Source organism: Aythya fuligula, chromosome 1 (assembly GCF_009819795.1).
Source record: "Aythya fuligula isolate bAytFul2 chromosome 1, bAytFul2.pri, whole genome shotgun sequence".
NCBI classification, from domain to species: domain Eukaryota; kingdom Metazoa; phylum Chordata; class Aves; order Anseriformes; family Anatidae; genus Aythya; species Aythya fuligula.
In genome coordinates this window covers 124,105,157-124,121,451 of record NC_045559.1, presented here as the reverse complement: position 1 = coordinate 124,121,451, position 16,295 = coordinate 124,105,157, and the positions used below count along the sequence as shown (strand labels likewise).

At 37.3% G+C, this 16,295-nt stretch overlaps 1 protein-coding gene across 2 annotated transcripts in view; it reads right to left on the bottom strand.

Annotated features, from left to right (window-relative positions):
- Positions 1 to 27: 27 nt before the first annotated feature.
- Positions 28 to 16,295, bottom strand: part of APOO (apolipoprotein O) — a 30,635-nt gene continuing 14,367 nt past the window's right edge. Inside the window, exons 7-9 of one of the 2 annotated variants that reach the window (XM_032202588.1) lie at positions 11,309 to 11,416; positions 2,911 to 3,006; positions 28 to 59 (exon numbers count right to left, since the gene is read on the bottom strand). In XM_032202588.1, coding sequence (XP_032058479.1) covers positions 2,938 to 3,006; positions 11,309 to 11,416 — 177 coding nt within the window. In that variant the 3' untranslated portion in view covers positions 28 to 59; positions 2,911 to 2,937. Of the gene's footprint in view, positions 60 to 2,905; positions 3,007 to 11,308; positions 11,417 to 16,295 lie in introns of those variants that run through there. The other variant, XM_032202596.1, reaches the window with a different exon arrangement.

Here is a 16,295-nt window from a genome sequence, read left to right as displayed (position 1 = left end):
TCAGATGGTTTTCCTCTTTTTCTTGGGAAATTGTTGCTTGCATCTGTATTTTTATTCACCTAAAGAAAAAAAAAAAAAAAAAAAAAAAGGGGGTGGGGGAACAGAGGATAAGGGGGAAAGGGAGGGAGAAAGCAGAATTATGATACGATAGGCCTTTTCTTTCCATTGTTGAAGTGCAACTATAACTTTTTGCTTTGATATTGCAGGTTGATCAAACTCTATTTCAGGAACACTCTCGGTGCAAATTTAATTCTAGTACAGAGATTTCAATATTCATATTATTGACAGTATATCACTAATGATTATCTCTGCTCTAGAGAATTTGATTCCTATAGCTGAGCTGTATAGAAATAGAGAAGAGAAAGAACACTTCATAGCAACAAAACCCCAACTGGAGTCTTTTGTAATAAATCAACTTTCTCAAATGGAATTCTTTTTAATTCCCATCAAGTGCATTTATGTAATCTCACTTACTCTGTATAAATCTAGGGTAATTTAATGGGAACAAATGGAATTAGATAAAAATAAAACTTGAACAGGGTGAAAGTGACATATGCCATGGAAAAACACAAGCTGGTGTCACTTTCAAGAAACTCTTCAGCACAACAGCTGGGTAAAATTAAAACTTGCTTCTCCCATGAAGGGATGTAGCTTGAGCCGTAGTTTACATATAATTATTAACTACAAACATGCACTGAAGGAAGTGCAGTGCTGCCATTTTTTGGAATGGAGAAATATGTTGCTGCTTCCAAGAAAAACCGATTCTGTGAATTGTCAGCCAAGCACAATTCAAGGAACCACGCTAGGGCAAATCCTTATGAGGAAAGTGCAAGAGTGTTTATTTTAGTAACCAGATTCAACTAGGAGCATTGACAATGGTTTAAAATACAGTGAGACTTTCATGACTGATCTCATGCAGAATAAACAAACACGTCTTTTCACAGATCACAGCAGTGGCCCAACCTTTGGGATCACTCAAATCCAACAAAACATCTGGACTTGCGTGTGGAGTTAAATAACTAGGTTTGATTTCAGGCAGAAGGCACGAATCGCCACCCCCACAGAACAGATGGAAATTGATACGGAATTGAACTTTTCACCATCCGGTTGTTCTAGGTCAAAAATCTAGTGGCTGTGTTTATGTATCTCCTCCAGAAACAACACGGGGCAAAGCAAGTAGATTTCAAAGTCAGCAGCACCCAGATGCTTTTAACATCTGAGTAATCTTAACTCCTTAAAAAGAAAGACAACAGCATCTGAGACAGCAGCCACTAAAAAGCATTCCTCAAAATTTATGTTCATGTAGTAAGAAATGCTGAAAGAAAATAAAAGCTATTTGTGGGTTTCTGTTTGTATTGAACCTCAGTGTTTGTACAGTGTCCCACATAAAGAAAATTTCAAATTTTCCTGGCTTTTTAATTATTTAGTAGCTCTATCCTAACTCACCAGCAGCACAATATTTTAGTGAATTTCAGAGAAGCTTTCCTCCCACTTGGTTTTCCTGAATATCTTTACTCAAAACAAGACTGTTCTTCCTATTTCATGTTTTTTTTTTTTTTTTTTTTTTTTTAATCTTATGTGGTTATTGTATAAAATACTAGCAAAACACATTTAGAGACTTTTAGTTTTCTGAAGGAAAACTAATTCCTATATCTGAAGGGAAAACTAAGGTACTCAGTAAATCAGCCACTCAAATACCTTTCCCCTTATGAGAACTAGCCATAGCAATTAAAATTCATGAATGGAAACAACATTAGAAACTAGTTTTGCTGTTAAAGCTGGCTGTGTAATGGTAGAATGCTGCTGCTCAGCAGATGTGTGCACTCCATCACATCTGCATAACATTCATGACTGGTGGTGACGCATGGAAGAAAAAATTGGTGCAGTTTCCTAAATTTGGACTCTACTTACACAGTTGTCAGTTAGGGAAAAAATAATTTTACTGGTAAATGGAACTCTGAACAAAGCCCAAAGAAGTCTCTACAACGCTAGAATCATTTTCTGATGAAAAATAATTCTTAGCATAACATGAAAGTAATATAGGACAAAAACAAGCAACTACAAAACATGTTCAGAAAAGATATCCTTAATGTTTGCTCTCTGAGAAGATAATAATCTGATGTTTTGTCCTAAATGTTCTCCAATTACATTACCATTTGTGATAAGCCTCAGACACACAGATATTTTTGTCTGACAAATTAGAACTACTTTTAGAAGTTAGAAGAGTTTTGTTTTGTTTTCTTATTTTCCTTAACAATCACAGGACTTGCTTGAGTTTAGAAAGCAACCAAGTAGCAAAGTCAGACCAGAACTGGAGCCTCAGCTCTAGTTTCTGTCTCGGAGAACTGGGAAACACTGCCTCCTTTTCCTCCATCACTGGTTCCCAACTGATGAAGCACCTCTCGTTAGTGAGGCGCATCAACACAAAAGGTCAGGCACACCATGGACTGTTACTAGCTGTAAAATGCGGCTGTACCCTGACACTGACAAAACTTCAGAGAAAATATAAGAGTAGGGAAGAGGTTCCTCTCCCCTCCTTCACATCTGTACAGCTGTGACAAAGACAGCAAAGAGATTTTTGCTACAGGAGCCAGAAATGGGAAGAGAAGAAGAAAAAAAACAAACTAACAACATATTAAAAAGGCCTTGTTAAAAGAATTCATAACCCATAGAGGACACATTTACATTTACTTTCTATGCTCTAAAGAAGAATTTAGATCATTTAACTTAAGCACTATTAAGAAGAATGCATATTCTGGACAAACTTGAAGTTTAATAACAATAAAATAGAAATTGTTACCTCTCTTCCCCATTCCATCAATACGAAGAAGATAACTACAAGTCAAACCTGATGTTCAGCTTTTCCAGGTTATTTTGCTGCTGCAGCTATTAGCAGCCTTTAGCCTTTACCTGTTTGATGGCGAGTGATTTGGTGTTCTACTTCAGGGCTCGCTCTTCATTTGAAGCAGCACGGATGTCCTGGGGCTTGTCACCCTCTGCATCACCCTTGAGGTGGCAAAAACAATCACGATTAATATTTTTGCTACAACAGAAGACCTTTTAAAAAGATGAAACAAAAACTTTTGCAAAATCAAGTGGTTGATGAGGCTAATTCATTATGATATACCCCAAAAATGATCTCTCAAACTGCTCCTAGGATTTCAGTCTTCCTGTAGTTAGCTTAGCAATTAAAGGATTTGAAAGAACAAGTAGTTCAACAGAAATGCTTTAATTGACTCATTTTTGCCTGCGTTAATAAGAGGGGATGAATTCCCACAGAGTGGTTGCTATTTTGCATTCTTTGAATTTGTGTGGATTTATACAATAGGCCTCTTTCAGCACATATCCTTTGAAAGACTGTCCTTACACTTTCTCTGAAATAAATTATAGAAATCAAAGAATGAAGAGAGGCTTGTTAGAGCATCTGATCTATCTATTTGCCAAGTATGCTATAACGAACACTCTCTTCATTATGGTTTTAAATAGATATCAATAAAGAAAATACTTAAAGGGCCACACACACGGCTGGGGGACTGAAGCACGTGACATATGGGACAGAGACCTGGGTCTGTTCAGCCTGGAGAAGACCAGACAAAGGGGGAATCTAATTGCTATCCACCCTTAATGAATATTTGCATATTTGGAAGAGCCAGCCTCTTCTCAGAGGTTCACAGCAGAACACAGTTGCAGTATGCAAATTTTTGCTAGATATAAGGAAAAAAAATATCACTGTGCTGATCACACACAGGAGCAGGTCACCCAGAGAGGCTGGTGAATCTCCACCCTTGGAGACTTGATTGGACAAAACCTGAGCCACCACATCTATCTTCAAAGCTGGCTCTGCTTTGAACATGGGGATGGATGAAATGATTGGAGGTTACACACAACCTCAATTATTCTTATATTTGAAACATGAAAATTAAGTTATGCTTTCTTTTTATTCTAAAAAGCAGATTTTTACCAATATGCCTTAAATAAATGTGATGGAAAATATACCAAAAGAATGCAGAAGAGATTGGAAAACAAACAAACAAAAACACAGGATGGTTTGAATTTACACTCCACTACACATTAAGCACGATGTAAAGGCACTGAGTCTATGAGACTATATATATATGGTCATATGGTGTGTATATATATATGGTATGGTATATATATGCCATATATACATATATACGAGACCAGTATATGCTGTGCTGGAGATACGGACCCAATACACCAACATTTGATTATGGAGATAATACTTGAAGTTCTTATTCAAAATATGTCTAGCAAGATCTTAAAAAGCTAACCCCTGCTTAAAAAAACTAAATTCTTTTGATCACTATCCTGGGTGTTTCATAGCTAATGAAATCACATCCACAAAGCACACCCATTTCAAAGCAATGACCTACTCCATAATCCTCCCGGTACAGGAACTTACAAATTACGACATTTTACAACTCACAATGAACAGTCTGACTCATGATGCCTCATCTCAGGGATTACTCATTTCTGAACAAATGAACCAAAAATATGCTGTTCACAGAGGGCTCTGTGTTCTTCCACTTGCTTGTCTTGACTTGTGGGGAAAAAAAAAAATACCACCACCTAGGTAAGGTATTTATTTCATCCTAACAAAACAAAACAAAACAGACCAAGACAACTAGCAATAAAACCTATGGGAAAATAGGGGTTTTGCTCAGTTCCTTTGTATCTGTGAGACTGGTAGGTCTCATCACAGGGCTCGTCTTTGCTGATCTATCAGCCTGAGTTCTAGGCTCAAATCAGCCCGCTGCTAAGCAGTCTATCCTTACACACAAACTCATTAGCTCAATTATCATTTAAGAAGGTCTTTTAACTCCATTTGCTGTATGTGCCCACTACATCAACAAAGAGCGAGCGAGACCGATAAAGCAGTAATACGGGTAGCCAAAAAAAGAAGTCCTTTGAGGTGGCAAAGGTAGCAAACACACCTAATTTTCCTAAGTGTCAAAGTCCTCCAGTCACACCCAAAACAAATCAGGAGCAAAAAACGTGTTTAGATCAACGACCCGAAAGACCGCCTCCTCCATGGCATTCTCATTGTTAGAAGCAGGCACATGCTCAAGACACGGTCCTTCTACTTTCTGCTGGACACACAGCCACCTCGTAACGTGTCTGGGTGGACAGAGTTCGCGCGTCAGAGCTGTACCCCGCAGCAGGGGTGGAAATGTTTTGCATTCTTACACAACTGCGAGCTTCAGCTCAATGGTGACTGGTAACAGATCTCCGTGACACACTCCTAAAGTCTTCAAGGTGCTGGGATTCCACAGGATTAAAAAAAATCATTATTTGATATCCAAGGTAATACTGGAATTAAGGGGACTGTACGCGATGTTCTTTATAAAGCTTTAATACTTAAGTGATTAAAAAAAGTCAGCTTAGCTCACTGTGTCTAACAGACATGAATTGAGACCTAAACTTTAAACAAAACTTAAAAAAAAAAAAATTATTTCTATCCAAATTTTACTTACGTATGAAGAAAAAAGTCCAAAAGGAACTTAGTCTAATTAAGAAACCAACCAAACAAAAATGCTGGCTTTCTCCTCACATTACATCCTACTTCAATGCAAAAGTCAGTTTCTGTTGCTCCCTCTGCAAGGAAGCAAGCAGATGGCTGGGCCCCTTTACAGTGGCACCTAACCACGGGAATTATAACTAAAGAGGCACACATGTCTCTTATGTTTATGGAAAACTCCTAAAAGGTAGAGTCTGGCCACCAGAACAGAACAACAGTTACAAGAGTAGAAACAAAGCACAAAGATTAATAATTTACCCTTTCTTCTGTCTCTTGTTTGCAATGTATTGCTTAGAATAAAGATAACAGCACTGTTTAACCTTATTCATCATCTCCTAGTCAATCAACAACAACATGTTCTCAGTTTTGTGATTTTTGCTGAGCTTGAAATTTACTCTTAGAAATATGGAGCACTTTAAAATGTTACCATGTTTCAAGTTGCTCTAAAAAGCACAACTTTATGTAGGGTGGATTCTTCCTTTCCCACCTCTTATACACTTAAATTTATCATCCGCTCATGTTTTATTTTACAAGATACTCAAAACACAGTTTAGGTTTGCTGCGATCACAGTTTATGATGTTCACAGTAAAGCCATCCAGTCAAGACACCGACACCACAACTTCCACTTTCATCATTTCCTTAAGGCAAGTACAGGAACCAAGCCCACCGAAGCTGAGCAGTCTTTGCACTTGGAAGCACTCTGTCACCAGCTGACACTTAATAAAACACCAAGCAGCTGTGCTTAACTAAGCGTGCGTACATACACACGTACTTAAGTACTTACGTTATGTATACGCAGGGAGTATTGGTAAATCACAGATGGTTTCTACCAACAGATCAGGAATGAAAACCAAACAATAAGCTGTAAGAGCTTCTTTCAATTTCTGAAGTTGTTTAAACAACCAAGTGGCAGGCAACAAGGGAAGAAATACAGTAAGCAGCAGTCTTCTGCGAGATCTTACTACTCATTGGAAGGAAGTGGGGAAGAGCACACAAAGAAGTGAACAGGGACTGAAAAAGGGGATGTTTGTAGAGCTCTAGCACTGTTCTGCCAATGTGTGCCTGTTCAGTGTCATGGCAAGAGGAAGAATCCAAAATAGCTGAAAATACAGCAAAACACTTTGATTAGTGTAAAGAAGAGAAAGTGAGAACTGACTGACTGAAGAGAATGCTATTTCTGTGTGTTTCACTATGTTTTAGCTCACTGGCTGGAGCAAAACCTGGGTCTAAGCGAGCTGGTATCAGAACACAAGCCTTTGTCACTTGAAGACGAAACCACTGAGCGAACAACCCTACAGTACAGCATGAACGACAGAAGCGTAGAGACCAGAGGCAGAAGAGGAAGGGCAGAAAGGCTGCATTTCTCGACAATAATCATCAAATGAGCTGACTGACAAACAAACAACTTACAAGTCATCTGTATTAAACCATGGCTCTGAAATACTGATGCCAAAGCAGTTTTCTGTAAACAAACGATAATCTGTTGTACATAAAACTACAGTCCTTACAGTTATGTTGCTGCACAAAAGTCTTCCAGCTGCTATGGTCAGTCCAGCCCTCTGACCTAAGAACAGGTATTAAAGCTGACAAACGCAGCAAGAATTAAACAGAGAGCCTGGGGGGGCGGAGGGGAAGAAGCTGCAATTCTCTGGCTTAACAGTTTCAGCTAGCACTAAAAGGCAAAGGTAGAAGAAAAAAAGCGCAGAGAAAGATCTTGCATAACATCATGGGCCAGAGGAAACAGTTATTCACAAAGAAGTCACTGCAGGGTATGAGCCTTCATAATTGTGAAACCCCTGTAATGAAAGTTTGATGCTGCCTGAGACTACTCAGAAGTGTTTCGAACACTAGACATCATTCTTAAAAACTGTTCAAAGGCATAGATATGATTCTTTATAAATTTTGCAAACTAGCATAAATAAGGTTTGAAGGACGTATCTTCTACTCCACTATCGCTTTTTCCTGAAGACTCACAACCTGGCAATATTAATTTTAACAGTAATTCCACTGATTTTTGTGGAATTATTTCTTGGGTGCAAATATGACTCAGGTAAGCAAAAAATTTTCAGAAGACAAAGCCCATAAAATACACCTGGCCTATCAACAAGCCGGCTACATTTCTTATACCATCTTCTATTTTGGGAAGAAGAAGTAGTAAAGTTGTCCACTTCATATCAAGGTAATGTATACAGAAGCTAAATAACTATTCCTGCCATCCCTTATTAGGAAAATGTCTCATCCTTCTGTAAATCAGAAATGTGGACACAGATTGTCACTTATGATACCTGCATAGTTTTACCAGACAGCTTTCATCCTGACAACTACTTCCCACAACGAGCTGGCTTCAGGATACCAGAAGTCTATACTGTAAATAGTGTATTCACAACTTTACAGACTGACTTGCTGGATGGAGGGACTCCAGCCAGTGTTTCAAAATGTTGCAGCAGAAGATCCAGGAATTCATCTTTCTTGGCAGAACTTAGATTGGAGTTGATGATGACCTCAGTTTGGCATAGCTTTTTACCTCATAAAACCTTCAGAAAATTAACACACTGCATCTATTTTAATGACCCACTGCTGCACAAACATGAAGTTATTTGCAGCTGTGGTACCTATGACTATCAAACAAATTATGAGCAGCGTAACAAATTATCACGAGCCAAGAAGAGCCACCCATATATTGTTTGACTATTTGCAGGGATCCTTTGTGTAGTAACAGGCAAATGCTAGAGCAAATGACACAAAACCAAAAAATAACATCTTTTGCCCTGGCATGGTTTCATGAAATGGGTTACAACAGCCGTATCGACAACTCAAGAGGAACATTTGTATTTGCCTTTACTAGGAAAGAAATCTAGGTGCGTACTATGGCAATAAGGAACAAATATACAAAACCAATATGATTCTTTCACCAGGCTGCCAAATTAGGGCAGAACTTGTCCCAGATTAGGGTAGAAAATTAGGGTAGAACTTGTCCCAGAAAACTTTGCCAACTTTAGTACATGAGAGTTAGAAGTATTTATTTTTCTTCCTTGGCATTTCTATACCAGTAAAAGCTCCAATAAAAACACAGTAACCAAAATCCTTTTGCTGGAATAGTTGATGCTGATTAGCTGAATCTTATCAGCTGTATGAACCAAAAGTACTTTTTTTTTGTACTAGTATAACACAGCATTAGAGATTGACTGAAAATGTGTTTCTTGGGTAGACTTCCTCTCTGCACTGCAGTGGCATGCTGATGCTTGTACATACAAAAAAAGTAGAGGCTTTCATTATTAAGTGTGACTGACCACATCCTGACAGAACAGTACTGCACGGTCTTTAATAAAACAAACAAAAAAGCAAAGTCTCCCTCTCCCTTCCCCTGCAAAACCAAAACACCTTCTCAACCACATATTTCGTACTGTTTCACAAACTCAGACCAAAGGAAGTTTCACAGCAGACTTCTCCCATCAGAAACACTTTTCACTCCACCAACTTCTGAACTGCTGTTTGGCTTCTCTAGAAGGCATAGAGACAACAGCCTCTCTTTAACAACTTCAGAGAACTAAAAAAAAAAAAATAATAATAATAAAAAAGAGGCTGCATACTTCAGTGGTAAGCAATCACTGAACTTCTGAAATGCAGGAAATTCCATCCAATTCATCTTGCTTCTTCATTTTAGTCACATTTTTCTTTTTTCTCTTGCCTAATTCACCAAGTTAACTGGCAACAGTTAACAGTAACATCTGATCAGTTAGATGAACTTTAAAAGGAAATTGTTCAACGGGATTTCATTTTTTTGTCCAAATAACATTTTGGCATCTAAAGGGTGTGATTTAAAGACTCTGCAAGGAGGAAGAGAAAGAGCTGTGTTTACTTAGTGGTCTCTCCAATTTCACATGCCCTTTGTTTTTCTGCTGAGGTAGCAAGTGCTTGAATAAACCTTATAATAAGATAAAAGCTTCAAAAGTTTTCGCCTTCCAATAACAACCATGTGTTTCCTTTTGAAAGCCTAGGACACAATAAAATAAAAAGCTCAGCTAAACCTTACTGATGCTGTCAGTTTGTCTTTCTGAAATATTTTAATGTTGCTTATTTTTTTGATGCATTTTTTGACAGCCTAGGTTTTACGAAAGGTACAATATGATTGACTAAGCTTTGTTTATTCAAAGAGTTACACAAGTACATTTACTCAAGTGTCCAGGGGCCAATACAGGGTGAGTATCCACTGATGAAGGTCTCCACCAGTGTTCAACTGGTGACCATTCTCAAAAGGATCAGCATCTGATAGGATATGTGAACATTTCTCCAACCCCTTTGTTTGGAACTATTCCCACACCCAAACCCACCCAGAGAACTCAGTTCCATACCTGCAACCTCAAGTGCAATTGCCTCTCCAAAGCATCTCCCCCTCAGTGGCTACCCTTCTCATTTCTTAGACCTCTGGGTTGCAAATACCTTGTTCTGGTCAGACAGGACTTCTGGTTTCCAACAACCCAGAACAGCACCATTAAAGCCACACACCACTGACAACCTAGGATGAGCTGTTACCAGTTCTGAGCTAGGGCTCAATCACAAGGTCCACAGTGAAACACCAAGGCTTTCTGCTGGTTCAGAGTTGTTTTCAAAACACCTTTTAGTTCTGCTTTGCTGCCTTAAACAACTAAAGTAAGAGATGGGAAGCAGCCTGCTGCTAGGGCAGCAATTTTTGTCAACAGAAGCAGCTTAGAACAAGCTTTTTGCTTAGAAATCAGGAATTAAAGATACAACAAGTCTAGCAGTGGATTTAAAACCACTGAAACTTTACGTTACACTTCTGAATTTTTATTTCTTCAGTTAAAAAATTCCCTGAAAACCTTACTGGCTCTCCCTCAAATATATTTTATCAACTCACACAATTCTTCAGCCTTTTATACTCCAATTCACTGAGCCATCTACATATATTTCTTAGAAGTCAGTTTGTTTATCTGTATCAGAGAGGTACAACTATTGAGACAGCTTGTTCCTGTGGGATAATGGAAATGTCTAGCAGATAAAAAAACAAAACATCATTAAGATAATTAACTGCAGAAGCTTCAGGCAAGTTATAAATTATGACCTAGACATTATATAGTATAATGTTCATTAAAGCAAGTTCATTTTTAATGCACATTAAAACATGTCTTCACAAGTCAATGCTAACCTTCAGCAAGTATCCTTAACCGATCATAGTGCACTAATATTGAAACTTGCTAGTATTTTGTAGAAAGTGAAATTCATAATTCATTAAAAGCAGCAAAATAGAATCTTTTTTCCTTACAGTTTTATGAATAGTTGCTCTAGCATAATTATGACACTGCATTCTGCTCCGCTAGACATTACTATCGAGTCACAACACATAGCATTTTATAGAAGTAAACAACTATAGATAAACAACCCTAAAATCCTTCGATTCATTGCTGTTGTATATGATATCTGACCACCTCTACAGGCAAAGTATCAATTTAGCATTCAAAAAGGCAAGAAAGTAATGTCAGACTGAAAAAAAAAAAAAAAAAGCAACTTGTACGATAACGTTCATCTTTATTGTCTATTCTAACTAATAAATTGACTATGTGAATGTTAACCTGACTGTTAGAACAATGTTTAACAAATGGGTATCTGGAAAGCAGAAACTTTCAGCAATGACTGCACTCAGTACTGCACTGGGACACAGATTCAAAGCTGATTCAAAAGAAACTTGGTGCTTATTGGTATTCTTCCATATTTTCTCCTAATCCAGAAATCAAGTTCCTCCGACTTCTTACCTTATCATCTTTTTTCCCAGATTTCTTCTTCTTAGCATTATCCTTCCAAAGAGATTCTACGGCAATATATCCCTGAAGACTCCAGTCATACACCTGTGTACCAGCAACCTTTGAAACAAAATAATTACAAAGCATGAATTTAATAATCCGAGGAAGATTGTTCATGTGGAAGAAATCTCAGAATCCAAGATCCGTAACATCTTCCCACTTAATCTCAACGTGACACATAAGGAATAAGAAAAGCCAATCTACTACAAAAACTGTTTGAAGACTACATGAAATATATCTGTATAAAAGATTGGGATAATGCTGCATGGAAACAATTCTGGATTTTACAGTCTTAGCATTCTATGTTCAATAGATTTAACATATGCAAATTGTTTCTTAATTTGACCAAACCTGCTTTAAAGACAAAATATCCCTACTTAGTTTGTCACTAGTTTGCAGTTTTACAGTTTTCACTGTTGTGACAGAACAACAGAAGTACTCCTTTGTTTCTTTTTATTTGCAATTTAGAAGAAAGACATGATTTGCGGATAGATGGCTATAATAAATAAGCAGCTGTCAAACTTCAAAACCGAAGACATAAGAAAGACAACGTTTGCTATCTTACACCAACAGATAATTTTATAACGGGAAAAGTCCCTAAGTCTAATACAAGAGTATCTCCTGCCCCTTTGCATCATATGCAACCATAATATTCATAGCATTCGTCGATCCATAGCATCTTAACACTTAAGAGCATTAGGGTTTTAGAGCTCCAGACTCAAGTCAGTCTGAAGGCTTAACTTTCAAATTAATATGTTTTCTTACCAAAAAAAAATGGAAATAAAAAGGGACAATTTTCTCAACAGACATTAAACAGACAGACATTAAACTAAAAAAAAAAATGGTATCAAGAAATGAGAAGCTATCACCCTATCTCCAAGAGAGGACAAAGCCGGAAAACTACAAGAACAGGGCAAGTGTTTCTTCTCCTTACGTTTCTTCCAGTCTCCAACAATTTGCTGCTCATAGATTTCCTTAGCCAGAGGCGATTTCTATATGTATAACCATGCCCAGTGAATTTCTCTCCTATGAACTCATCTTGTCTCCTAATAAGCACTGCATAACTTTTTTTAGATCCAAAACAACTTTTTTGGATCCAAAACATCACGTGCTGAGGAATTTTACCACTTGGCACACATAATGTGAAGAACCACTTCCCTTTGAACAAAAATTAACTACACCAGTTGTGCACCACCACCATAACAGATGTACTTCTGGGCAAGTCACGTTACCACCTTTGTGTACCGCAGCTCACACAACATGTTTTCAAACCACACTGAGACCTCTAGCTTTGTATCATGACTTTCAGTGCTGCGTTAGATTTTAGGTAGAGCGCAAATACAAACCTGCCCATTTACAAACTGCATACAAGGACACCTAGTTTGCAGTAGATTAAAGATCGTGGAGTGATTTTCAGATAGCAGTTAAAACTCTACTGAGATCAGTAAGGATTTTAGATATATATTAGATGAGCTTATGTCCACAAATGCACAAGATTGTTGCATTCAAAGCCCAAAGGCTTTATGCAGCATCAGTGTGACCTTCTACTACTACACTAAAATCACACATTCACATTGCAAGGCAACTGACATCAACATCTCAGCAACAAATCCCTTGTTCCTTAATCTGTGTCATGTCATAGAGAAACTCAGATGATCTCAACATATCTGCACACACTTTACTAAAGATGCTATTTAATAATGAACGTATTTAGAATTAAAACAATACAAACCAGAAACCCAAACCCAAATCAGCAACTACTTTTCTGAGTCACAACTAAATCCAAACTGTAGGATGTTTTCAATACCAAGAGCAACCATAGTTGTAACCGCCTTTGACAATTATAATTGTCTTTTGATTTTAAATGAGTTTGTGTGATGCACTGAGTTTTTCCTATATTTGAAGGTGATAAAGGTCATCAGACAAAAGGCACACCAACTGCATTGGAAATGAATGTGTTAAACCTCCAAAATCAGGCATTACAGTTATAAATATTTATTTTCTTGTACAGTATTCAGGAGTGTTCACTCTCCAGTACTTCAGCTAACAAGTTCTGAAAACCTATGGCTCAGCTGGAAGGATAGTGCTAGCAAAAGAGAAACGCTAACAAGTAGTACAAGCAGTGCAAAGCTACCAGGACTGGAAAGTAACTACTACAAACAAACAAAAATGAACAAATGAAGGCTGGTGGTTTTTTTTGTTTGTTTTTGATTTTTGTTTTGGTCTGCAATGTCATTGAGGGCACGGCTATCAACATAAAATGAGAAACAACAGGTATCCATAAGCCATCTTGTGTTCCTGCTTAAAAACACGCTCAATCTTAACAGTACAATATAAATATATTCTAATTATAGAAGTCATATGATCAAGGCAAGTATGAATTATCCTAAATGAGAAACTGGCCCTTCACACTGCTGGAGCAAAGTGGCTGCATCGTAAGTTACGGCAACCCTCAAAGTTTGTTTTGCTCTGGTCAACCACTGCTCCAACACCATGCACACCCCCCCCAAGAGGCTGGACCCACGCACAGGTTCACAGTTCACATGGGGTTGAGAAATACAGTTCTAGGGAGACTGTAAGCTGCAAGTTACAGGGTCAGCAGGAACATATCCAAGATGTTTTTGATAACCACCTGATGATTACTCTCACAAACATGACACTGGAGGTTGTGTATTTTATCTCATACCTTTTGCATTTCATATACCTCTCTTCCCCATGGAGCAGTTTAAGAGGAAACAGTCAGGTACTGCAGTTGCCACTACAGTTCTTGTGAGTGACAGTACCAACGAGGAAAAGTAAAAGGCACAGGAACAATACAAACCGTTCATTTGAACACTAATACAAAGAGTTCCTTTCAAAGAGGGACATGCTTTTCCATATAGTCATCTGGAATTCTGAGTTTCTGGAAGATAATTTCTAGCTTGCTTGTGTTAAATTAGCACATGCTAACATACCACCTCTGTTCAGTGCAACACTGTAAGAAAGTCTGTATGCTAAAATGTGAACAAACAAGTTCAAAAGTCAGATTCAGCAGTTCTCAGCACAGACTCTGCAATATTTTGAAAACGACCTTAGGCCACAAATACCCGTATTAGATACTGCTGTGGTGGCATCAGCAGTTCCTAAGACCAAATATACATACAAACAAGCTTCCGTCTCCTATTCCACTCAAGATAGTAAGTATATAATATCAAATATTTGGTATGCTGTACATCAAGATTATCAAGCTGAATTATAGCCAGCAATTCTTTACCAAAATTGTATGCTAAGAAACTAAATTGAGCATCTGCAGTCTTTTCCACATTTATACTGCTAACGAAGTTGTCAATAGCACAATTTTACATGCCTTTCATCCTGCAGCGAACATGGGCTACACGACCCCAACTCTTTCTTTTCAATTCTTAGTTCCTGTAATTGTGCCATGCTCTCAGTTGTGTCACAACAGCTGTTTATGCCTTACAGACTAAACTGGACAAGGGAAGAGTTGTACTTTCAAAAGAAATACAAATATAATTTATTTTGTTGTCAAAGAAACAAACTTCTGTATTAGGGGGGTTTTATTTTTCAAGAAGCAAGCATAAAACACATGCTGCTTTATGGAACTTCTAATACCAAGGAAAAAAAATAATAATTCTAATGATAGAGAGACTGATTTAAGTAACTTCATAATGGGAAAGTTTTCCAGATGGAAGATAAACCACAGTTAATACAAAACATTTTGAAATTTATTATGATTAGCTGGAACACAGTGCAGTTCCAAAACACTAGTTAAAGTTCCACTACAACAAAATAAACATTAGTATTAAATTCAGTTCCCTTACCACAGAAACAGTCTGACCATTTGTTCAAAGTTATACAAATGAAAGTAATGTTAGCAGTGATGAAATAAATCCCTTGCAAATTTGCGATTTGCTAGAATGATTATGAAAGGATGGAAAAAAATCAAAAATAAAAATAAAAAACACCTAGTCCTTGCATTTCTTCCATCTCCAGTTAGAGAAACAATGTCTGAAAACTACATTTGGCCAACACTGAGCTCTATTGCTATGACTTCAGTTAACAACTTCGACATCTTAGCCAAAGAAAAAAAGATTTCTTCCAGACAGATGTATCACATGTTGTACCTCAACTGCAAGTGTACTGTGTTTTTTTATTTCCAATGGTAAATGATTAATAAAGGTGGGAAGGAAAAAAGTACGGCCAAATCCAAAAGTTTACCAAATGAAGGGAACAATTCCATCGCAAATGAAAATCAGTGAAGTAATCAAATATAGAAGAAAAAATATAAAAAGCAAATTAAAAAAACCTTAAAATGTGTGTTCCAGAATACTTCCTATAGTGTTCTATTAACTCGGCACATAAACTTTGTCCTGCAGACATCTTTCTTACGCTTACAGGTCTTTTTTTCAAATGCTACTAAACATTTCAAAATAATTACTAGAGAAGAAAGTATTTCTGATTCCAGATTAAGGCATAAAAATAGTAGATAGTAAGATGTGGTATGCTTAAATGTTGCTTGTTTAAAGAAAGAAAAGCATGTGTGAGGTTAGAGGAACCAAAACAATATCTAAGATTTCACTCTTTCCACAGAAGTTTCCAAACTCTTGCATCTATTGCCCTGCCCAAGTCAACAAAGCTAAACCCACTCCAATCAAGTTCCAGGCTCAGGGTCTCTCACTGGATTTTTTGTTATGGTTGAACTAAGAACCGTGAATTGATCAAAGTGCAATCATACACTTCAAAGTTATGGTAAAATAAACAAGGCATTGTGAAGCTGTTAGTAGCAAATCCATAGTTAAGACTGAATTAAGCTTCTTTAAAAACAATAACATCAGTTTGATCACCATTTAATCATTTCCCACTTCACTGTTCAGAAGACAAATAGAATTTCAAATTTCCCAACAGAAATGTCTACACTTCTTAAATTTTAATGTTTTCT